At 42.3% G+C, this 25,767-nt stretch overlaps 1 protein-coding gene across 2 annotated transcripts in view; it reads left to right on the top strand.

Moving 5' to 3' along the window:
- Positions 1-1,007: 1,007 nt before the first annotated feature.
- LOC139368902 (CTTNBP2 N-terminal like b) overlaps positions 1,008-25,767 on the top strand; it is a 54,503-nt gene continuing 29,743 nt past the window's right edge. Inside the window, exons 1-2 of one of the 2 annotated variants that reach the window (XM_071108382.1) lie at positions 1,008-1,128; positions 14,013-14,120. In XM_071108382.1, coding sequence (XP_070964483.1) covers positions 1,123-1,128; positions 14,013-14,120 — 114 coding nt within the window. In that variant the 5' untranslated portion in view covers positions 1,008-1,122. Of the gene's footprint in view, positions 1,129-8,854; positions 8,984-14,012; positions 14,121-25,767 lie in introns of those variants that run through there. The other variant, XM_071108381.1, reaches the window with a different exon arrangement.

Here is a 25,767-nt window from a genome sequence, read left to right as displayed (position 1 = left end):
CATTGGATTGGTCATTGGTATGTGGTAGACAGTGCTTCAACCTGGGTCATCAGTCAGTCAATGCACCAAAACGGTCTTATCCCACTGAGCTAAGGCCTTGGCATTAGTTTGAGGAGCTAATGAAAAGTCAAGCCTTCACATCTCAGGGAAGGTTACACATTACATGTGTGAAAGGGGCAGGAAAGCTAGACTGAAGGTTCTGTCAAGGGTTCCATCCATTGGCCACAAGGGGGAGTATAAGAACCATGTTAAAAAATACACTGCCATACTCAGAGAGTAGTCAAATCAAATCAATCATTATTTTATAGTCAGGTCCAATAGCACAGTTCTGACAGGAGAATGAAAATGTTAAAATGTACAATAGAAGAAGATGATTTCCCTTCCAGGTAATAGGCCATTTATAGTATTGATTGAACCTATTTGTGTGATTTAAAATCATGTGATGTCTTCTTGATACTAACTAGGCTATGTGTTCTGGTTTATGAGCATGTGCAACAAATGGAATTTCAACAAATTATACAAGACATAGGCCTATAGGCAAAGGTACAGTCAAACTTCATCAGGTAGCCTTAAGCAAATAGAAGTGATAGCTCTGACATCTTGTTCAAGTAGGGGAGAGTGAACTAAGGTGAGCCATTTTCTACATTCATCATCAGTCCATCGAGGGGAATATATACTGAGCAAACATAACATGTAAAGTGTTGGTCCCTTGTTTCATTCTAAAAAATGTTGTGTACAGATTTGTTTACATCCCTGTTAGTGAGCATTTCTCCTTTTCCAAGATAATCCATCCACCTGACAGTTGTGGCAGGTGGATGGGGACAATAAAAGGCCACTCTAAAATGTGCAGTTTTGTCGCACAACACAATGCCACAGACGTCTCAAGTTTGAGGGAGCGTGCAATTGTCATGCTCACTTCAGGAACGTCCACCAAAGTTGTTGCCAGATAATTTAATGTTCATTCCTCTACCATAAGCTGTCTCCAGTGTTGTTTTAGAGAATTTGGCAGTACGTCCAACTGGCCTCACAACTGCAGACCACGTGTAACCACGCGAGCCCAGGACCTCCACATCCAGCTTCTTCATCTGTGGGATCGTCTGAGATCAGCCACCTAGACAGCTGATGAAAGTGAGGAGTATTTCTGTCTGTAATAGAGCCCTTTTGTGGGGAAAAACTCATTCTGATTGGCTGGGCCTGGTTCCCCAGCGGCTGGGCCTGGCTTCCAAGTGGGTGGCCCTATTCCCTCCCAGGCACACCCATGGCTGAGCCCCTTCCCAGTCATGTGAAATCCATAGATTAGGGCCTACTGAATTGATTTCAATTGACTTGTTTCCTTATATGAACTGTAACTCTGTGAAATCATTGAAATTGTTGCATGTTAAGTTTATATTTTTGTTCAGTGTAGTATTATTTCCAACAAAGATATATACATACAGTACCAAACACACGTTTGGGCACATCTACTCATTCAAGGGCTTTTACTTATTTGTACTATTTTTTACATTGTAGAATAACAGTGAAGACATCAAAACTATGAAATAACACATATGGAATCATGTAGTAACCAAGAAAGTGTTAATCAAATCAAAATAGATTCTTCAAAGTAGCCATCCTTTGCCTTGATGACAGCTTTGCACACGCTTGGCATTCTCTCAACCAACTTCATGAGGTAGTCACCTGGAATGCTTTTCCAACAGTCTTGAAGGAGTTCCCACATATGCTGAGCACTTGTTGGCTGCTTTTCCTTCACTCTGCGGTCCAACTCATCCCAAACCATCTCAATTGGGTTGAGGTCGGGTGATTGTGGAGGCCAGGTCATCTAATGCAGCACTCCATCACTCTCCTTCTTGGTCAAATAGCCCTTACACAGCCTGGAGGTGTGTTTTGGGTCATCGTACTGTTGAAAAACAAATGATAGTCCCGCTAAGCTCAAACCAGATGGGATGGTGTTTCACTGCATAATGCTGTGGTAGCCATGCTGGTTAAGTGTGCCTTGAATTCTAAATAAATCACAGACAATGTCACCAGCAAAGCACCCCCACACCATCACACCTACTCCATGCTTCATGGTGGGAACCACACAAGACCATCCTTTCACCTACTCTGCGTCTCACAAAGACACAGCGGTTGGAAACAAAAATGTAAAATTTGGACTCATCAGACCAAAGGACAGATTTACACCGGTCTAATGTCCATTGTCTGTGTTTTTTGTCCCAAGCAAGTCTCTTCTTCATATTGGTGTATTTAGTAGTGGATTCCTTGCAGCAATTCGACCATGAACAGTTGATGTTGAGATGTGTCTCTTACTTGAACTCTTTGAAGCATTTATTAGGGCTGCAACTTGAGGTGCATTTAATTGCAGATTTCTGAAGCTGGTAACTCTAATTAACTTATCCTCTGCAGCAGAGGTAAGTCTGTGGGTCTTCCATTCCTGTGGCGGTCCTCATGAGAGCCAGTTTCATCATAGCTCTTGATAGTTTTTGCAATTACACTTGAAGAAACTGTCAAAGTTCAATATTGACTGATCATGTCTTAAAGTAATGATGGACTGTCGTTTCTCTTTGCTTATTTGAGCTGTTCTTGTCATAATATGGACTTGGTCTTTTACCAAATAGGACTGTCTTCTGTATACCACCCCTACCTTGTCACAACACAACTAATTGGCTCAAATGCATTAAGAAGGAATGAAACTCCACAATTGAACTTTTAACAAGGCATACCTGTTAATTAAAAATGCATTCCATGTGACTATCTCATGAAGAAGGTTGAGAGAATACCAAGAGTGTGCAAAGCTGTCATCAAGGCAAAGGGTGGCTACTTTGAAGAATCTCAAATATAAAATGTATTTTGATCTGTTTAACACACTTTTTGATACTACATTATTTCATAGTTTTGATGTCTACACTATTATTCTGCAACGTAGAAAATAGTAAAAATAAAGAAAAACACTTGAATGAGTAGGTGGCTTGAAACTTTTGACTGGTACTGTATGTTTCAGGATGTAGAGTATCCCTGGAAATAATCAGAATTCATGTTAACATGACAGTTTTGACAACATAGCTTGTCCAAAAAAGTGGTCTCTTGGCACATCTTAGCCCGGGTATGGGTTAAGTTGAGCCACGGGACGGGTTAAGTTGAGCCACGGGACGGGATAAGTTGAGCCACGGGACGGGTTAAGTTGAGCCACGGGACGGGATAAGTTGAGCCACGGGACGGGATAAGTTGAGCCACGGGACGGGATAAGTTGAGCCACGGGACGGGTTAAGTTGAGCCACGGGACGGGATAAGTTGAGCCACGGGACGGGATAAGTTGAGCCACGGGACGGGATAAGTTGAGCCACGGGACGGGTTAAGTTGAGCCACGGGACGGGTTAAGTTGAGCCACGGGACGGGTTAAGTTGAGCCACGGGACGGGGTAGGTTGAGCCACGGGACGGGATAAGTTGAGCCACGGGACGGGTTAAGTTGAGCCACGGGATGGTTTATGTTGAACCACGGGACGGGATAAGTTGAGCCACGGGACGGGTTAAGTTGAGCCACGGGATGGGTTATGTTGAGCCACGGGACGGGTTAAGTTGAGCCACGGGATGGGTTAAGTTGAGCCACGGGACGAGTTAAGTTAAGCCGCCTACAAATTTCAGTATGGAATGAAATATTACCTCTACCTTTTTAAAACCATGTCTTTATTTCCCAAACACAATTCAACACAATCACAATAGCTTTTTTGTCTTTTAATCATTTTATCAATCTTTTAACACAGGCTTAGCACCTAACAAACACGTTGTACACCTAACGAACACTTTAAACATAGTCCAGGCCCTGTTCTTACCTCATATCCCAGCAACAATGGGAGGAAAACACTTAAATCTGCTTAACTTGCCATTTGCTCAACTTACCCCATGGCATTTGCTCAACTTACCCCATGGCATTTGCTCAACTTACCCCATGGCATTGGTTCAACTTACCCCATGGCATTGGTTCAACTTACCCCATGGCATTGGTTCAACTTACCCCATGGCATTGGTTCAACTTACCCCATGGCATTGGTTCAACTTACCCCATGGCATTGGTTCAACTTACCCCATGGCATTTGCTCAACTTACCCCATGGCATTGGTTCAACTTACCCCATGGCATTGGTTCAACTTACCCCATGGCATTGGTTCAACTTACCCCATGGCATTGGTTCAACTTACCCCATGGCATTTGCTCAACTTACCCCATGGCATTGGTTCAACTTACCTCACTGCAAACATTTGGACTATTTTATCACAAACAGCTACAAGGATGCCCTTTCACGCTAGGTTTAGGATCTCATATTGAAGCTTATAGAGACCCCAACAGATGTATAGAACAATCTTTAAAGTATCTACTTTGGTTTACATACAACCATCATGGAACTCTAACAATCAATTTATTTGATAATTAAAAATGTTTTACCTAACTTGCTTACCACTTTTTACATGTGTTTTCTTCCTTCACAGACTCCATGAAATGATGACCTCTTTGTAAATATTTGGTTAAATTATACATTGTGTGTATGGTTTCCTAGACATAAGGGCCGCTCAACTAAACCCCACTCTCCCACAGGCCTATTAGATTGCCTATTGGGGGACCCTGTGTTGAAGCCAACGTGACTCCATCTGGGCACTTCCCCATTTTGGAAGCAATAAAAATGCATGTATTATTGTCTACATTTGTTTAGCCACATTTATTCTATTAATTTATTCTATTTTATATATTCTGTGAGCTAAACATAAAATACAGTGCCTTGCGAAAGTATTCGGCCCCCTTGAACTTTGCGACCTTTTGCCACATTTCAGGCTTCAAACATAAAGATATAAAACTGTATTTTTTTGTGAAGAATCATCAAGAAGTGGGACACAATCATGAAGTGGAACGACATTTATTGGATATTTCAAACTTTTTTAACAAATCAAAAACTGAAAAATTGGGCGTGCAAAATTATTCAGCCCCTTTACTTTCAGTGCAGCAAACTCTCTCCAGAAGTTCAGTGAGGATCTCTGAATGATCCAATGTTGACCTAAATTACTAATGATGATAAATACAATCCACCTGTGTGTAATCAAGTCTCCGTATAAATGCACCTGCACTGTGATAGTCTCAGAGGTCCGTTAAAAGCGCAGAGAGCATCATGAAGTACAAGGAACACACCAGGCAGGTCCGAGATACTGTTGTGAAGAAGTTTAAAGCCGGATTTGGATACAAAAAGATTTCCCAAGCTTTAAACATCCCAAGGAGCACTGTGCAAGCGATAATATTGAAATGGAAGGAGTATCAGACCATTGCAAATCTACCAAGACCTGGCCGTCCCTCTAAACTTTCAGCTCATACAAGGAGAAGACTGATCAGAGATGCAGCCAAGAGGCCCATGATCACTCTGGATGAACTGCAGAGATCTACAGCTGAGGTGGGAGACTCTGTCCATAGGACAACAATCAGTCGTATATTGCACAAATCTGGCCTTTATGGAAGAGTGGCAAGAAGAAAGCCATTTCTTAAAGATATCCATAAAAAGTGTTGTTTAAAGTTTGCCACAAGCCACCTGGGAGACACACCAAACATGTGGAAGAAGGTGCTCTGGTCAGATGAAACCAAAATTGAACTTTTTGGCAACAATGCAAAACGTTATGTTTGGCGTAAAAGCAACACAGCTGAACACACCATCCCCACTGTCAAACATGGTGGTGGCAGCATCATGGTTTGGGAAGATGGTTAAAATTAATGGGAAGATGGATGGAGCCAAATACAGGACCATTCTGGAAGAAAACCTGATGGAGTCTGCAAAAGACCTGAGACTGGGACGGAGATTTGTCTTCCAATAAGACAATGATCCAAAACATAAAGCAAAATCTACAATGGAATGGTTCAAAAATAAACATATCCAGGTGTTAGAATGGCCAAGTCAAAGTCCAGACCTGAATCCAATCGAGAATCTGTGGAAAGAACTGAAAACTGCTGTTCACAAATGCTCTCCATCCAACCTCACTGAGCTCGAGCTGTTTTGCAAGGAGGAATGGGAAAAAATGTCAGTCTCTCGATGTGCAAAACTGATAGAGACATACTCCAAGCAACTTACAGCTGTAATCGCAGCAGAAGGTGGCGCTACAAAGTATTAACTTAAGGGGGCTGAATAATTTTGCACGGCCAATTTTTCAGTTTTTGATTTGTTAAAAAAGTTTGAATTATCCAATAAATGTCGTTCCACTTCATGATTGTGTCCCACTTGTTGTTGATTCTTCACAAAAAAATACAGTTTTATATCTTTATGTTTGAAGCCTGAAATGTGGCAAAAGGTCGCAAAGTTCAAGGGGGCAGAATACTTTCGCAAGGCACTGTAAAGACATATATAAAAACCTTTCCCTTAAAGTATAATTTTTTGAGATTACTATTGTTACTCTCCCCACTACAACAACAAAAATACTTGAATGCATGTCCTTTTGTTCTTGAAACATATTAATGCCCATGATTTTGGAATGAAATGTTTGATGAGTAGGTGTCCACATACTTTTGGTCATGTAGTGAAGATTCATGCAATGTTTTTACTATAAAGGAGATCTTTTCACCGCTACTCTTGTCCACAATGGACTGTGAACCCACAACCTTCTGGCTCAGAGCCCTTTCAGAACTCCTGCATTGGCATGTAATGAATAACCACTTCTAAAACAGCATATCTAAGGCTCTGGTCTGTCCAAGAAATGATTGTAAATGCTAGGCATGTTCTCTGCTATCCACTTCATGTTTTAAGTATTATTTTGGCTATAGGGGATTGTTTTTTCAAGCCTTCAGGGAGGGTTTAGGTGAAATATATTTTGCTGAAGGGAGGGCCATCCATTTTCATTTCAGAGAGGCCAGATTTTCTCCATGTTACCTTCAGTATAAATGGCATTCCCTCCCTAAGCTTTACCTGAATGAAATATATGAAACTGATCATGACTACATTTAATCTAATTTCACAGCAATTGGTAATCAACATGCAATAATACCTGTATACTGTCAATCGTTGCTGGCTTCATTAATATGATTTTTGGACGTCCTTGGTCTTATTTATTTGTTTGAGGGCCTATAAATGAGGCCAGCTTTACCATATTATCCTGGAGACATACACACTTACTTTGCGTGAATGATATATCTCAGCTTTAAACAGTGTGAAGTTCGAGTACAAATTATGTGTTTTGTTTCTTTCTATTATGTGGTTGCATGAAATAGCAAATGTGAATTCAACAATTCCATCTTTGTGGCTCCCTGATGAAACAGTAACATCCATTATTGTAGTTAAGTTTAGCCAACCTGTACTTTATGGCTTAGTAGTGTGTTGAATAGATTCCACGATCCGGACCGGACATGAGCTAATGCTCGGCTCGTTCTCGAAAACAGTGTGTAATCCTATGCAAATTTTAATCTACACCCATGGTGACGTGTAGCACCGCCCACCCGGCGAAATGGCGTGAGTGTGTGTGCGTGGGTGTATCCCTTACGCCTCGATCACACATACACTGTTTTGCGCAAAATGGTAGGCAGCATGATCAGGATATGTGTGCAACAAAAGTTCAACATTCACCTTCTGCTTCCATTTCTGTCAAGCCGTCTTTGCATAATTTCAATGTATGCACCACACAGAACGCAATGCAAAGGCAAACGCAGCGTTCCATTGGAAATGCATGTACATTACTTCTGGTGTACCAAAACGCAAATGTACTGTCGGTGTGAAGCGTCAGCCAGCTGGTTCTGGGGCTCTGTTGACAAACACAAACAGACCCCAAGGACAGCAACACAATTACACCCAACCAAAAAAAAGCATAGCCTTTCTATTAAGAAGTGCCATAGGCAGACTTGGCTCTCAAGAAAAGACAGGCCATGTGCCCACTGCCCACAAAATGAGCTGGAAACTGAGCTGCACTTTCTAACCTCCTGCCAAATGTATGACTATAAAAGGCACATATTTCCCACCAAGAATAATAAAATAAAATAAAGTTTAAAAATGGTCACATCCGCCAAATAAAATAGGCGTAGACCTTACCGTGATATGCTTACTTACAAGCCCTTAATCAACAAGGCAGTTTTAAGAAAAATATGAGTTAAAATTAAAGAGTAACAATAAAACAACAATAATGAGGCTATATACAGGGGGTACAGGTTCAAACACAAATACAATTTGAACAAACTCCTGTATCTGTTAGGTGAAATGAGACCGTGTGTAATCACAGCAACAAGAAAAGTTCAACCAGTGTATCAGAAGCACCAACCACTAATAATATAATATTTTCAACATTGTTATTATCTTGAACATTTTTTTGTGAGTAGACCTGTTTCGATCCCTCCGATAGGGTTAACCCGTACTGGAGCAGTGGTTATTCTGCCTGCCGGCTGTGAGACCACGGTGTTATGCCGTCGCCGCTCGCATTGATACATGTTAATGTCTGATTATTTTTGTCTTTGTTTCGTTTAATTCGCTTTGCTGGTTTTTGTCTTTGTTTTGTTTTAGTTTTTTCACTTGCTTTCCAAGCAAATAATACATCTTTGAATTGAATTGACTTGATATTCTAGCCAAAACAGAGAGCGCTGGGTACGCTATGTGAACAAGCCTAGAAACCACCAGTATGAATAGATCTCGGACCAGTTCAACCTGCCTAAATCCTACGCTGAGCCATTGGAGGAAGAACGAAAATCCGATTTTAGATCAGCGTCTAGGCGCAACTTTAACCAACACACCCAAACAAAGAGTTTTACCCCGTCGCTGCGAGCCCGCCCCTGTCCCTGCCCACCTCTGCTAAACCAGTCTACTATTGGTCAGAATTTTGAAATACGCCCCATCGATAGGCTGTCTGTCTTGTCAAAGACTGTTGTCTTATTCGCCACTGGGATAAGCGCTCGGATACTCGGGTTCTACTATTCATTTTTATTTTAACGTTTACGTTTGTATGTTGTTGTAAAATTTATGAAGTCAGGACTTAACGCATGAAGGTATGTGAATGGAGGACACTAATATTACCATATGATCGCAGCTTCTTTCATGATCTTTAATTGTGTGTGCGTGATTTGAGCAAGTGAGCGTAGCTGGCTGGCTCGCTACAGTACCGGACTGTCCTGCCAAGTATCCCGCTGAAATAATAGGAAGGGAAACTTTGGAACCACTAGCTTGGTTGATATCTAAACGAGGATTGTAATATTCAGAACTTCCAGATGGTAGAATAAGATTGTATCTGCTCTATGAATTGCGTTTCTATCTGTAATGTTCTACATATTTAACCACTGAGTACAACCCTGATTTGTTGATCATCTAGTAGCCTAGAATTGTGAATGCGCATTAGCCTAATAGGAACCCTAGACACTCTTTAAATAGCATACAAAATAGGTACACCTACCTCACCTTGTCTCTCCAATACACAATAACTAGTCTAAACAGAGAGACTGGCAGGTGGAACAAGTGTTATCCCACCTGACAATAATTAACTCATCTTTTTGTTTTTTGTCCACCTACACTACAACAACCATGCCTCAGGTGACTAAGACTAGCATGACCAGTGAGTCTTTTTCCTCTGAAGGAGTTAGCTAGAAGTGACCATGGCGCTGTCACACAACTACAATAAACACTGTTAACTATTACAAGAGGATTCTGCTTCATTTGAGACAATGGCTCCAGGAGACAGGACTGCAGGAGATGTGTTGATGTAGCTGGTGTCCCACTGAGCTGTCTTCCTCTGGTCTGATACTCACCTGTGCTTTAAATCCACTTTTGTAGCAAATTTGGGGATTTTAAATGTTTTACCTAAATAGGACTCAAACCTTGTGCATGTCAGTCCAACACACAGCAAGCCCAGAATGAGGACAGGGTGTGATAGGTTGCTGGTGTTGAACCCAGGTCGTCAACGTGCCACGAAACACAAACACACACATACTGGCTGTTGAGATATCAGAGTGAAGTCAGATATCTCATCTATTCATTAAAGGAGAGTTTATGCTCAATAAGCCAACAGTTCAACCACAGCAGTGTTATTAACAGTTAACTACAGTGTGTTTTTGTGTTTGGGTGCATTGGTGTGTGTGCGTGTTGGGGTAGTGTTGGTGTAGTAAACCAACCGCACACATTAACACTCAGTTATTTGGTTGTGAGTGAGGGGTAAACCACATAATGCATTGAGGTCTGTGTGAAGGAGAAAATGTTCTGGAACAGTGATGCAATACATGTAAACATAGGCTAGGCTACTCAGGCAAACACAAGACTTTGTCGAGGGGTAGTGTTTACTCATAGGAGATAAGGCAATGATACAGACACAGACAGATATTAATCTACAGTGGATGCTGTAGTTAGTAGAAACAAACATGGAGAGAGAGACAGAGAGACAGAGAGAGAGAGCGAGAGAGAGACAGAGAGAGATGCACAGAGAGAGACAGAGAGATGCACAGAGAGAGACAGAGAGAGAGAAAGAGACAGAGAGAGACAGACAGAGAGAGAGAGGGAGAGAGAGAGAGAGAGAGAGATACACAGAGAGAGACAGAGAGAGATACACAGAGAGATACACAGAGAGAGACAGAGAGAGACAGAGAGAGAAAGAGACAGAGAGAGACAGACAGAGAGGGACATACAGAGAGAGAGAGAGAGAGAGAGAGAGAGAGAGAGAGAGAGAGAGAGAGAGAGAGAGAGAGAGAGAGAGAGAGAGAGGAAAGCAATAGACGTAGGACAGGAATTGTCTGTGGTCTTTGTCCACGTAGTTCCCATGGCAGCCAGGGCTGTGGTCTGTGTCCACGTAGTTCCCATGGCAGTCAATACTGTGGTCTGTGATACATCACAGAGAGGGAGACCTGCCTGGGACATGCTGAGTAAAAGGAAGAGGAGAAACCACAAAGGGAGAGAGAAAGAGAGAGTATATAGACATAATATGACATATGCAATGTCTTGATTCTTTTGGAACTTCTGTGAGAACTTCTTATTTCACCTTTGTTTATTATCTATTTCGCTTGCTTTGTTAATGTTTCCCATGCCAATAAAGCCCTTAAATTGAAATTGAATTGAAAGAGAGAGAGAGAGACACTGATTGTACTGTTGTTGGTCAGTTTTGATTCTGGTAGTGGGAGTGTGTATGTTGTCCCTGGCTGGCTGTGGCCCCCACTGGTCCAACAGAAGAACTGGGCCTCTCCTGTCTGTCAGATCTCTTTGAGCTGTAGTCTTCTCTTCCTCCTCCTGACCATGTCAACAGACCGACACAGCCGGTCTCGGGGTCTGAATGGACAGTAAGAGAACACAACCAAACCTCTCTCTCAATTCAATTCAATGGGCTTTATTGGCATGGGAAACATGTGTTAACATTGCCAAAGCAAGTGAGGTAGATAATATATAAAAGTGAAATAAACAATAAAAAATTAACAGTAAACATTACACATACAGAAGTTTCTAAACAATAAAGACATGACAAATGTCATATTATACATATATATACAGTGTTTTAACAGTGTACAAATGGTTAAAGTACACAAGGGAAAATAAAGGGAAAAATATCAAATAAATCAACAAAAATATAGGTTGTATTTACAATGGTGTTTGTTCTTCATTGGTTGTCATTTTCTTGTGGTAACAGGTCACAAATCTTGCTGCTGTGATGGCACACTGAGGTATTTCACCCAGAGCTAAGGATGATGTTAAGGAGAATTTGGAATTTGTTGTCTCTATATTTGATCATTTCATTAAGGATACCATCAACACCACAGGCCTTTTTGGGTTGGAGGGTTTTTATTTTGTCCTGTAACTCATTCAAGGTAATTGGAGAATCCAGTGGGTTCTGGTAGTCTTTAATAGTTGATTCTAAGATTTGTATTTGATCATGTATATGTTTTTGCTCTTTATTTTTTGTTATAGAGCCAAAAAGATTGGAGAAGTGGTTTACCCATACATATCCATTTTGGATAGATAATTATTTGTGTTGTTGTTTGTTTAGTGTTTTCCAATTTCCCAGAAGTGGTTAGAGTCTATGGATTCTTCAATTACATTGAGCTGATTTCTGACGTGCTGTTCCTTCTTTTTCCATAGTGTATTTCTGTATTGTTTTAGTGATTCACCATAGTGAAGGCGTAGACTCAGGTTTTCCAGGTCTCTATGTTTTTGAATGGGCAGGTTTCTCAATTTCTTTCTTAGATTTTTGCATTCTTCATCAAACCATTTGTCATTGTTGTTCATTTTCTTCGGTTTTCTATTTGAGATTTTTAGATTTGATAGGGAAGCTGAGAGGACAAATATACTGTTAAGATTTTCTACTGCCAAGTTTACACCTTCACTATTACAGTGGAACGTTTTACCCAGGAAATTGTCTAAAAGGGATTGAATTTGTTGTTGCCTAATTGTTTTTTGGTAGGTTTCCAAACTGCATTCCTTCCATCTATAGCATTTCTTAATGTTACTCAGTTACTTTGGCTTTGATGTCTCATGATTGAGTTGTGCCAAAGCGAGTGAAATAGATAATAAACAAAAGTGAAATAAACAATAAAAAATTTACAGTAAACATTACACTCACTCTGCACGGTCAGATCTGGACGACTGCCACTTCAGATCCATCTCAGTCTGGCATCGTCAGTCTCTCTCGCTCTCTCTCTCTCTCTCTCTCTCTCTCTCTCTCTCTCTCTCTCTCTCTCTCACTGTCTCGCTCTCTCTCCTCTCTCTCTCTCTCTCTCTCTCTCTCTTCTCTCTCTCTCTCTCTCTCTCTCTCAAACTCTTTCTCTCCCTCTGTCTCTCTCTCTCTCCCTCTCTCTCTCTCTCTCTCTCTCTCTCTCTGTCTCTCTCTCTCTCTCTCTCTCTCTCTCTCTCTCTCTCTCTCAATTCAATTCAAGGGGCTTTATTGGCATGGGAAACACATGTTAACATTGCCATAGCAAGTGAAATAGATAATATACAAAAGTGAAATAAACAATAAAATGAACAGTAGATATTACACTCACAGAAGTTCCAAAAGAGTAAAGACATTACAAATGTCATATTATGTCTATATACAGTGTTGTAAAGATGTGCAAATGGTTAATGTACAAAAGGGAAAATAAATAAGCATAAATATAGGTTGTATTTACAATGGTGTTTGTTCTTCACTGGTTGACCTTGTCTTGTGGTAACAGGTCACAAATCTTGCTGCTGTGATGGCACACTGTGGTATTTCATGCAGTAGATATGGGAGTTTATCAAATTCTTTGTTGGTCTGTGTAATCTGAGGGAAATATGTGTCTCTAATATGGTCATACATTGGGCAGGAGGTTAGGAACAGCTGCTCAGTTTCAACCTCACTTTGTGGGCAGAGTGCACATAGTCTGTTTTCTCTTGAGAGCCAGGTCTGCCTACGGCGGCCGTTCTCAATGGCAAGGCTAAGCTCACTGAGTCTGTACATAGTCAAAGCTTTCCTTAAGTTTGGGTCATTCACAGTGGTCAGGTATTCTGCCACTGTGCACTCTCTGTTTAGGGCCAAATAGCATCTCTCTCAGTCAGACTCAGTGACTTAACATGCAGATATGCTAATGACTTCCTGTTTATATCCCGGCACTACCCTGCCAGCCCACAGAGGGACCTCTGCCTCCGCTGTCACCCTACAGGAATGTGTGTGTGTGTGCGCACGCGCATGTGTGTGTGTGTGCATGTTTGTGTGCGTCTTTAACACTATCCCCCTTTCAGAACGGGAGCTATGAATTTAAAAAGCTAAAAATGCCATTCTTACCGAACTAGAGTGGTTTTTATTGCTGTGATAGTGTAGTGACATTTTATGTCTTTATAGACAGATGTTAGTAATCCTGCCTTTCTCCAATCTCTAAACTCTGACAATAATCCATCCATCCCCCTCTTCTCTCTCTCTGTCTGTCTGTCTGTGTGTGTGTGTGTGTGTGTGTGTGTGTGTGTGTGTGTGTGTGTGTGTGTGTGTGTGTGTGTGTGTGTGTGTGTGTGTGTGTGTGTGTGTGTGTGTGTGTGTGCGTGCGTGCGTGTGCGTGTGTGTGCATGTGCGTGTGCGTGTGTGTGTGTGTTTAGGGGGTGATGATGAATATGGAGACTCTGAGCAGGCCGGAGCTCCTGAAGCTCCTCAGCATCCTGGAGGGAGAACTGGAGGCACAAGACACAGTTATACACACCCTCAGAGTGAGTACACCCTACACACTGACACCCTATACACTGATACCCTACACACTGATACCCTACACACTGACACACTATACACTGACACCCTACACACTGACACCCTACATACTGACACCCTACATACTGACACCCTACACACTGACACCCTACACACTGACACCCTACACACTGACACCCTACACACTGATACCCTACACACTGACACACTATACACGGACACCCTACACACTGACACCCTACACACTGACACCCTACACCCTACACACTGACACCCTACACACTGACACCCTACACACTGACACCCTACACACTACACACTGACACCCTACACACTAACACACTACACACTGACACCCTACACACTGATACCCTACACACTGACACACTATACACGGACACACTACACACTGACACCCTACATACTGACACCCTACACACTGACACCCTACACACTGACACCCTACACACTGACACCCTACACACTGACACCCTACACACTACACACTGACACCCTACACACTAACACCCTACACACTGACACCCTACACACTGACACCCTACACACTGATACCCTACACACTGACACACTATACACGGACACACTACACACTGACACCCTACACACTGACACCCTACACACTGACACCCTACACACTGACACCCTACACACTGATACCCTACACACTGACACACTATACACGGACACACTACACACTGACACCCTACACACTGACACCCTACACCCTACACCCTACACACTGACACCCTACATACTGACACCCTACACACTGACACCCTACACACTGACACCCTACACACTGACACCCTATACACTAACACACTACACACTGACACCCTACACACTGACACACTACAAACTAACATCCTAAACACTGACACCCTACACACTGACACCCTACACCCTACACACTGACACCCTACACACGGACACCCTACAAACTAACACACTACAAACTAACATCCTAAACACTGACACCCTACACACTGACACCCTACACCCTACATACTGACACCCTACACACTGACACCCTATACACTGACACCCTACACACTGACACACTACACACTGACACCCTACACCCTACACACTGACACCCTACACACTGACACCCTACACACTGACACCCTACACACTGACACCCTACATACTGACACCCTACACACTGACACCCTACACACTGACACCCTACACACTGACACCCTACACCCTACACACTGACACCCTACACACTGACACCCTATACACTGACACCCTACACACTGACACACTACACACTAACACACTACACACTGACACCCTACACCCTACACACTGACACCCTACACACTGACACCCTACACACTGACACCCTACACACTACACACTGACACCCTACACACTGACACCCTATACACTGACACCCTACACACTGACACCCTACACACTGACACCCTACATACTGACACCCTACACACTGACACCCTAAACACTCACACCCTACACACTGACACCCTACACACTGACACCCTACACACTGACACCCTACACACTGACACCCTACACACTAACACACTACAAACTAACATCCTAAACACTCACACCCTACATAATACACACTGAAAGGACACGGTCACACCTTCAGGGTGAGTACACACTACACACTGACACACTACACACTAACACCCTACCCGACACACCCTCAAAATGACATCGCACACTAACATCCTACACAAACCGTTAGAGTGAATATACACAATATACAATAGTACACACTGACACCCCAATGCTCTAAACCTTGCTCTCATGTTCTTCCAATGCCCAGGGTGTCCATGTCTGAGTACTCTGTTTCTCATAATACACTAGACTTTACGGGACCACTAGCTTCTTGTAAACTGTACAGAAGATGCGTTATATAACTCCTTTCCAGTAAGGAGTAGAAATGTGATTGTTATCCCAGCTCATCGGGAAACAACAGGAAAGTGAGGAAACAGACCTGTAATTGTAAAGACAATGGCAGAGCATGTTATTCCCACGGAGAGATGCCATTGTGGCTCGGCTCCCAAAACCCGTCTGCAGTCGCCGATTCACTCTGTTTGTCTGTGGTGTCGGCATATTTTATTCTAGCTTAATTTCCTGATGAGAAAAAGGCTCTTCTTGGCTATTGACTACCCCATGTAGAATCCAATAGCTCAGTAAACCTCTATTGTTTCCACACCTGTGACTGTGTCAATATGTTCACAAATCCATGCATGGCTGTTAGTCATCAGGCCGAGCTGAAGTCCCTCACCCATCCAGAACCCTGCCGCTGGCCACATCGCACACACACACTTAAACTCACATAACATGCCATTTAGCAGATGCTTTTATCCAAAGCGACTTACAGTCACGCGTGCATACATATTACATACGGGTGGTCCCGTGAATGGAACCCACGAGTGCCAGGCTGTACCAATTGAGCTACAGAGGACTCAGATAGGAGATATTGAAGAGAGGGAGTGGTGTTAGCTCCAGGTGCAGTGTTAGTCACTACTTCCTCTACTAGTAACTCACTAGAGCACTAGGATGGACTTTACACCATAATAGTACTGTGTAGGGTGTAGCTGAGACCCTGGGCTGAATTAATAATACGCTTGTGTTATATGTAACTCTTTGCCTGTTTTTTAAAAATTATTATTTAATCCTGATTGTTCTGAGAAAGCTGTGTTCAGGCACAGGGCCACGCCCTATGAGAGAGAGAGAGAGAGAGAGAGAGAGAGAGAGAGAGAGAGAGAGAGAGAGAGAGAGAGAGAGAGAGAGAGAGAGAGAGAGAGAGAGAGAGAGAGAGAGAGAGAGAAAGAGAGAGAGAGACAGAGGGAGAGAGACAGAGAGAGAGAGAGAGAGAGAGAGAGAGAGAGAGAGAGAGAGAGAGAGAGAGAGAGAGAGAGAGAGAAAGAGAGACAGAGACAGAGGGAGAGAGACAGAGAGAGTGAGACAGAGAGAGAGAGACAGAGAGAGAGAAAAAGAGAGAGAGAGAGACAGAGAGAAAGAGAGAGAGAGACAGCGAGACAGAGAGAGAGAAAGAGAGAAAGAGAGAGAGACTGACGATGCCAGACTGAGATGGATCTGAAGTGGCAGTCGTCCAGATCTGACCGTGCAGAGTTAGTCCTAATCCCAAAACACATTCAAACACCCTCTTTCTCTGTCTCAGTCGCTGTGTCTCCCTCTCTTCTCTTCATGTCTTGGCCTGGTCATACAGATATACTCATGGGGAGTCTCTTCAGATCTCTGATCTCTTGCCCTCAACAGACCCCCTTCCACCCAGACACACATAAACACACACATGCGTGTGTGGCGCATACACACACACACACACACACACACACACACACACACACACACACACACACACACACACTTCCATTTAGAGGTCCCCTGTGGCGGTGTGAGCTCTGTGTGTTTACAGTAAGTGGACATCCAGTGTTGTAAGCCCAATCACTTGTGTCCCCTTGCCATTGTTGCTACTAAAGGTCCTTCCATTGACTTGACCATGTTAGGCCTGTCTGCTCTGTGTATAGCTGCTCTGTGTCTGGGAGGCTGAGATACCAGAGGAGGATGCCAGTCTTCTCTGCCGAGTGTCCAGCTCCATGTCTGGGCATGAGTGGAGTGCCTAGGCCTGCTCTCCGGCTGTGGTCTGACTTGGCTGGGGCTATATCTCTCTGGCTGTGGTCTGACTTGGCTGGGGCTATATCTCTCTGGCTGTGGTCTGACTTGGCTGGGGCTATATCTCTCCGGCTGTGGTCTGACTTGACTGGGGCTATATCTCTCTGGCTGTGGTCTGACTTGACTGGGGCTATATCTCTCCGGCTGTGGTCTGACTTGGCTGGGGCTATATCTCTCCGGCTGTGGTCTGACTTGACTGGGGCTATATCTCTCTGGCTGTGGTCTGACTTGGCTGGGGCTATATCTCTCTGGCTGTGGTCTGACTTGGCTGGGGCTATATCTCTCTGGCTGTGGTCTGACTTGGCTGGGGCTATATCTCTCCGGCTGTGGTCTGACATGGCTGGGGCTATATCTCTCTGGCTGTGGTCTGACTTGGCTGGGGCTATATCTCTCTGGCTGTGGTCTGACTTGGCTGGAGCTATATCTCTCTGGCTGTGGTCTGACTTGGCTGGGGCTATATCTCTCTGGCTGTGGTCTGACTTGGCTGGGGCTATATCTCTCTGGCTGTGGTCTGACTTGGCTGGGGCTATATCTCTCTGGCTGTGGTCTGACTTGGCTGGGGCTATATCTCTCTGGCTGTGGTCTGACTTGGCTGGGGCTATATCTCTCTGGCTGTGGTCTGACTTGGCTGGGGCTATATCTCTCCGGCTGTGGTCTGACTTGACTGGGGCTATATCTCTCCGGCTGTGGTCTGACTTGGCTGGGGCTAAACATTACACTAACAATTGTTCCAAGGGAATAGAGACACTTCAAATGTCACATTATGTCTATATACAGGGTTGTAGTAATGTTGTGCAAATACTTAAAGTACAAAAGGGAAAATAAAGAAACATAAATACAGGTTGTATTTACAATGGTGTTTGTTCTTCACTGGTTGACCTTTTCTTGTGGCAACAGGTCGCAAATCTCCCTGCTGTGATGGCACACTGTGGTATTTCACCCAGTAGATATGGGAGTTTATCAAAATTGGGTTTGTTTTCTAATTCTTTGTGGGTCTGTGTAATCTGAGGGAAATATGTGTCTCTAATATGGTCATACATTTGGCAGGAGGTTAGGAAGTGCAGCTCAGTTTCCACCTCATTTTGTGGACAGTGGGAACATAGCCTGTCTTCTCTTTAGAGCCAGGTCTCCTATCTCCTTCTTTCTCTCTCTCTTTCTCTCCTTCTCTTAGTTCTTCACCCCCGTTGAATGTTTTCTCTTTCAAGAGCTCTTGGGATGCCAGTGCGTTGCTGGGGACAACCCGATTCACTCTCTGTATTATTGTTAACACTTTCATGGCCCAGAGAAATCAGCTTAACGTACTCCTACTCTAACAAACACAGATAGGGGGGTCAAAGACAAGGGAACCTCATGACACAGACGACTTTGATGTGACGTGATATTGTTTTAATTTAATTCCAAAATGAATCCAATATATCTTCAGGTGATTGTGAAATAGCCAATGGTATTTGGTATGAGTGAATACCACTAGAGGGGACCTTCCTATGAATATAACGTATCAGGTACTACTACATTCCTGCACCTGTATGTTATCTCCACCTGTCTATTGTCTATGTCAAGGTGTGTCTCCTAAGTGAATGTACTGCCTTTCTAACAGACTGAACTAACAGAGAGGTGGAGACAGTGACCAGGGGCGTAGGAGCGACTCTGACATTGGGGGGCGGGGACACATTTTGCTTCGAGGGGGGGTGGGGTGTCCAGGAGCATGCCCCCAGATTTATTTTTGTAAATAAAAAATAACAGGTTTTAAATGCTTGAGAAAAGGATACAGACAACTCTTAACTTACATATGGGCAAATTTACAAGACTAAGGAAGTCCTTACAGAAGTGCACTTGCTCTGATACAGTCTAATCATTCTTAGAGCCATGGTCATTTATACTGTACTGAAACCAGTGTGACTGTTATATGTGAATATAATAATATGTGGACATATTCAATTTAACAACCATTTTGTACTCTTTCTCTATATGATGATTTAATAGTATTTTTCTTCACCAATGTTGTTACTACTGCTGCTGTACACATTTTCAACTGTAGTAATTGTTATGTAATAATAACCAGCAACATACACAGTTCAAAACTGTTTTAATCCTTTTTTATAAAGGTAGGCATGAAAGGTAAATCTGAAATTAATCAATCTCCTCTCTACACAATTATCAAAAATAAAATATCATCATGGCTCTCTCCTGCTAGAAGTTAACACATGCAACACACTCTCTAGGCTTAAGTTGCTATCATTTCATCAGAGATCATATATGATCATTCAGATTGATTCAAACTATGACAGATCATCAGACTTTGAACTCTATGGGCTTGGAGAGGCACTTCTCACTATCTTACCCGTTGGTTTGTGGCCTCTCTCTCTCTCTTCCTCACTGCCCCTCTGTTTGTTCATGTCTGTCACTATCCTGCCATGATCATGATAGCACCAAACAACGTCTTAACACATGGAACACACCTTCATGAGTCATCTAAGTTGAAAGCACTGAAATTTGCCAAGGCTGGTGTGTGGGCAGTTGCCAAAAACCTATCTTACATTACATTACGCTCCTTTGAAAAAAAATGCCCTCTTTTTATCTATTCTTGACTGGTTGCACATCCGTTGTTAACTTGCTGACCCTACGATGAAGACTAAGACAGTGATTGTGCAAGTAATTCTGTAGCTAGCAAATATTCTTGGCTTCAAAACATTCACACAACCAGAACTACCTAGCGTTAGCTAGTTAGATAGAACCTTGCACAGATAAATAGGGCTGCAAGATTAATCAAATAATGATACAAATTGCATTATTTACATGTCTAATATCCATATCGCAAGAGATCCATATCGCAATATTTTGAAATGCCACTCAGCCGCATATAACATCCACTTTTATAGTTACACTCAGTGTTTTTCTCCTCTTGCGAATGCTTCCCTCATCCCCACCCTGTCACTCAAACAGCGCAGATCCATTCACTTTAAGTCTGCATACTGCTCTGTTAGGTAAAATGCAGTCAACAGATTGTTACAAACAAGAACGATGCTGCTTTCCACTTTGCATCTGAATATAAATCCTTCTACATGTTGCATGTTAAATCAATGGAAAAGAAAAGCACAATATGTTTATGTTTACATTCATACACTTTTTACTGAAACTTCCCGGCTCCTACGCCCTTGACAGTGATTATGATCAGAACAAAAAGTGAAACGGAATGATGTTCCTGGAACATCATTCATGAACCAACATGAACCTTATTTACTGCATTGTTTATGTAAACATATGTTTCCCATGCCAATAAAGACCTTTGAATTGAACTGAATTGAGAGATGGGGAGAGAGAGAGAGAGAGGGGGGGAGAGAGATAGAGAGAGAGAGAGGGGGTAGGGAGAGAGAGGGAGCTAGAGTGAGAGAGAGAGAGAGAGGCGGGGGGGAGAGAGAGACAGAGAGAGAGACTACCTCACTTGCTTTGACAATGTTAACACGTGTTTCCCATGCCAATAAAGCCCTTGAATTGAATTTGAATTGAGAGAGCTAGAGAGAGAGGGGGGGGGGGACTTATTAGAGAACACGTGTTAAACTCATTCCACTGAAGGCAGAGTGTCTGCGTGTTTGTGCTCCTCCCCTGTACTTGATTGATGATTAGTAAGGAACTCCCCTCATTTGGTTGTCTAGGTCTTAATAAAAAATAAAAAAAACAGCCGACAATAGGCCCTCCGTGGAATAAGTTTGACACCCCTGGTCTAGAGTGATTAGAATCCAGCTGCAGTGGGGGGAGACACAGTGTCTTGCTCTCCCTGTGTGGTGACTGTGTAGTAGTTAGTGCGGGCTTAGTCATGCAGGCCACATACTGGAAGGATGAAGGATCCACTGTTTGTCGTTCTGGACCACTGCTATGGCCATTAAACCGGGTTGTGTATTGTTCTAAATGTTGTGGTTTCCAAACCACCATACCCTCCACACCCACCAAGTTCACTTTTGTTTCTCAGCTGATGTCATTTCCTGTAGTCCTAAAACACAGCATCTATTTTTACCCTCTGACATTCTGCACAGGCCTCGTAAACAATGAGAACTAGACCAGTCTGTAATGTTCTGATAAGAGTACATGCTGTATGTTTCTTTTCTAATATGGAAAGTTTTATTAGGAAGTTCATAACACAACTTCAAAACTATGACCTAATAGAGAGAGAGTGTCTACAAACAGACAGCAGGTGGGAAATCTGCTTCAACCAGGCATTAACATAGCATTGACCTAATCACTCATCTAAATTGATGACCATGATAAGTTGATCAGCTGAATTGATGACCATGAAAGTTGATCAGCTGAATTGATGACCATGATAAGTTGATCAGCTGAATCAATGACCATGATAAGTTAATCAGCTGAATTGATGACCATGATAAGTTGATCAGCTGAATCAATGACCATGATAAGTTAGTCAGCTGAATTGATGACCATGATAAGCTTATCAGCTGAATTGATGACCATGATAAGCTGATCAGTTGAATTGATGACCATGTCCAGCTGAATTGATGACCATGAATAGCTGATCAGTTGAATTGATGACCATGATAAGTTGATCAGCTGAATTGATGACCATGATAAGATGATCAGCTGAATTGATGACCATGATAAGTTGATCAGCTGAATTGATGACCATGATAAGTTGATCAGCTGAATTGATGACCATGATAAGTTAATCAGCTGAATTGATGACCATGCTAAGATGATCAGCTGAATTAATGACCATGATAAGTTGATCAGCTGAATTGATGACCATGTCCAGCTGAATTGATGACCATGATAAGTTGATCAGCTGAATTGATGACCATGATAAGATGATCAGCTGAATTGATGACCATGATAAGTTGATCAGCTGAATTGATGACCATGTCCAGCTGAATTGATGACCATGATAAGTTGATCAGCTGAATTGATGACCATGATAAGTTAATCAGCTGAATTGATGACCATGATAAGATGATCAGCTGAATTGATGACCATGATAAGTTGATCAGCTGAATTGATGACCATGTCCAGCTGAATTGATGACCATGATAAGTTAATCAGTTGAATTGATGACCATGATAAGTTGATCAGCTGAATTGATGGCCATGATAAGCTGATCTGCTGAATTGATGACCATGATAAGCTTATCAGCTGAATTGATGACCATGATAAGTTGATCAGCTGAATTGATGACCATGATAAATTGATCAGCTGAATTGATGACCACGATAAGTTGATCAGCTGAATTGATGACCATGATAAGCTGATCAGCTGAATTGATGACCATGATAAGTTAATCAGCTGTATTGATGACCATGATAAGCTGATCAGCTGAATTGATGACCATGATAAGATGATCAGCTGAATTGATGACCATGATAAGATGATCAGCTGAATTGATGACCACGATAAGTTGATCAGCTGAATTGATGACCATGATAAGCTGATCAGCTGAATTGATGACCATGATAAGTTAATCAGCTGAATTGATGACCATGATAAGATGATCAGCTGAATTGATGACCATGATAAGATGATCAGCTGAATTGATGACCATGTCCAGCTGAATTGATGACCATGATAAGTTGATCAGCTGAATTGATGACCATGATAAGATGATCAGCTGAATTGATGACCATGATAAGTTGATCAGCTGAATTGATGACCATGTCCAGCTGAATTGATGACCATGATAAGTTGATCAGCTGAATTGATGACCATGATAAGTTAATCAGCTGAATTGATGACCATGATAAGATGATCAGCTGAATTGATGACCATGATAAGTTGATCAGCTGAATTGATGACCATGTCCAGCTGAATTGATGACCATGATAAGTTAACCAGTTGAATTGATGACCATGATAAGTTGATCAGCTGAATTGATGACCATGATAAGCTGATCAGCTGAATTGATGACCATGATAAGCTTATCAGCTGAATTGATGACCATGATAAGTTGATCAGCTGAATTGATGACCATGATAAATTGATCAGCTGAATTGATGACCACGATAAGTTGATCAGCTGAATTGATGACCATGATAAGCTGATCAGCTGAATTGATGACCATGATAAGTTAATCAGCTGAATTGATGACCATGATAAGCTGATCAGCTGAATTGATGACCATGATAAGATGATCAGCTGAATTGATGACCATGATAAGATGATCAGCTGAATTGATTACCATGATAAGTTGATCAGCTGAATCGAGTGTGTTAGTGATGGGCTGGAATGAAATTCTGTGCACGTAGTGGCCATCAGTACCAGCTTTGCCCATTCTTGCTAAAGAACATCCACGATGTCCAAAGCCTTATCCATCTTCCATGACGACATGATTTAGATATAGATTTTATTGGGATTCTCATTAGCCGACGCCAATGGTGACAGCTAGTCTTACTGGGGTCCGAAATATAACGAAAAACACATTACAGACTAAATATTTTACAATTGACGTACATTAGGAAAACTTGAACATACACATTACAGACTAAATATTTTACAATTGACGTACATTAGGAAAACTTGAACATACACATTACAGACTAAATATTTTACAATTGACGTACATTAGGAAAACATGAACATACACATTACAGACTTACACACATATATTACTACATATGCATATGCCTTAACTAAGTTAACTAGGTCAGGTAGGGGAGAGGCATTGTGTTGGCAGGTGTTGTTTCACTGATTTTTGAAAGATAATTTGGCTGTTTGCTTGAGTAATTTTAAATGGAAAGCATTCAGAAGGTATTCAGACCCCTTGACTTTTTCCAAATGTTGTTACGTTACAGCCTTATTCTAAAATTGATTAAATTACATTTTTATGTTTCCTTATCAATCTACTCACAACACCCCATAATGACAAAGTCAAAACAGGTTTTTAGAAGTTTTTGCAAATGTGTTAAAAATAAAAAACTGAAATATCACATTTACATCAGTATTCAGACCCTTTACTCAGTACTTTGTTGAAGACTTTAGGTGTATTTTGGCAAACTCCAAGCAGGCTGTCATGTGCCTTTTACTGAGGAGTGGCTTCCGTCTGGCCACTCTATCATAAAGTCCTGATTGGTGGAGTGCTGCAGAGATGGTTGTCCTTCTGGAAGTTTCTCCCATCTCCACAGAGGAACTCTAAAGTTCTGTCAGAGTGACCATCGGGTTCTTGGTCACCTTCCTGACCAAGGCCCTTCTCTCCCGATTGCTCAATTTGGGCGGGTGGCCAGCTCTAGGAAGAGTCTTGGTGGTTCCTAACTTCTTCCATTTAAGAATGGAGGCCACTGTGTTCTTGGGGACCTTCAATGCTGCTGACATGTTTTGGTACCCTTCCCCAGATCTGTGCCTCAACACAATTCTGTCTCAGAGCTCTACGGGCAATTCCTTTTTGACCTCATGGCTTGGTTTTTGCTCTGACATGCACTATCAAGTAAGAATAAGAATAATTAATGCAATCAATCTCTACTCTAGTTTATTACTAGCCACCCGTTCCAAAACGGACTGCAACTCTTCGTTTAGGGTTGCAGTGATTTCACTAGCTATGCTAGCTGACGTGTATAATGTTGAATCATCAGTGTACATAGACACACAGGCTTTATTAATGCTAGAGGTAAATCATTAGTTACAATAGAGAACAGTAGAGCCAAGAGAGCTGCTTTGTTGAATCCACCAGCTACTGATTCAACTCCCTGAAGGCTGATGGGTAAAAGCTCCTTGACCTGAATCTGTTAAGACGACATCAAAGTCCCTGATGTTATTGTAATGCCAATGTAGGAGTGCACAGTCACACACATATGCACAAAAACATGTGTGTGTGTAATGGTTAATGTGTTTCTTGCCCTGTCTGTTGTGACACTGGCCAAGCAGAAACAGGTCTGCACAGTGAAGACTGCCTGCATGACCAGAGATTGTGTATATAATATGATATTGTATTGAATAGGCCTGTAGGTATTGTGT

Source organism: Oncorhynchus clarkii, chromosome 16, assembly GCF_045791955.1.
Source record: "Oncorhynchus clarkii lewisi isolate Uvic-CL-2024 chromosome 16, UVic_Ocla_1.0, whole genome shotgun sequence".
NCBI lineage: Eukaryota > Metazoa > Chordata > Actinopteri > Salmoniformes > Salmonidae > Oncorhynchus > Oncorhynchus clarkii.
Note: the sequence above shows the minus strand (reverse complement) of the source record. Positions and strands in the feature narration are given on the sequence as shown.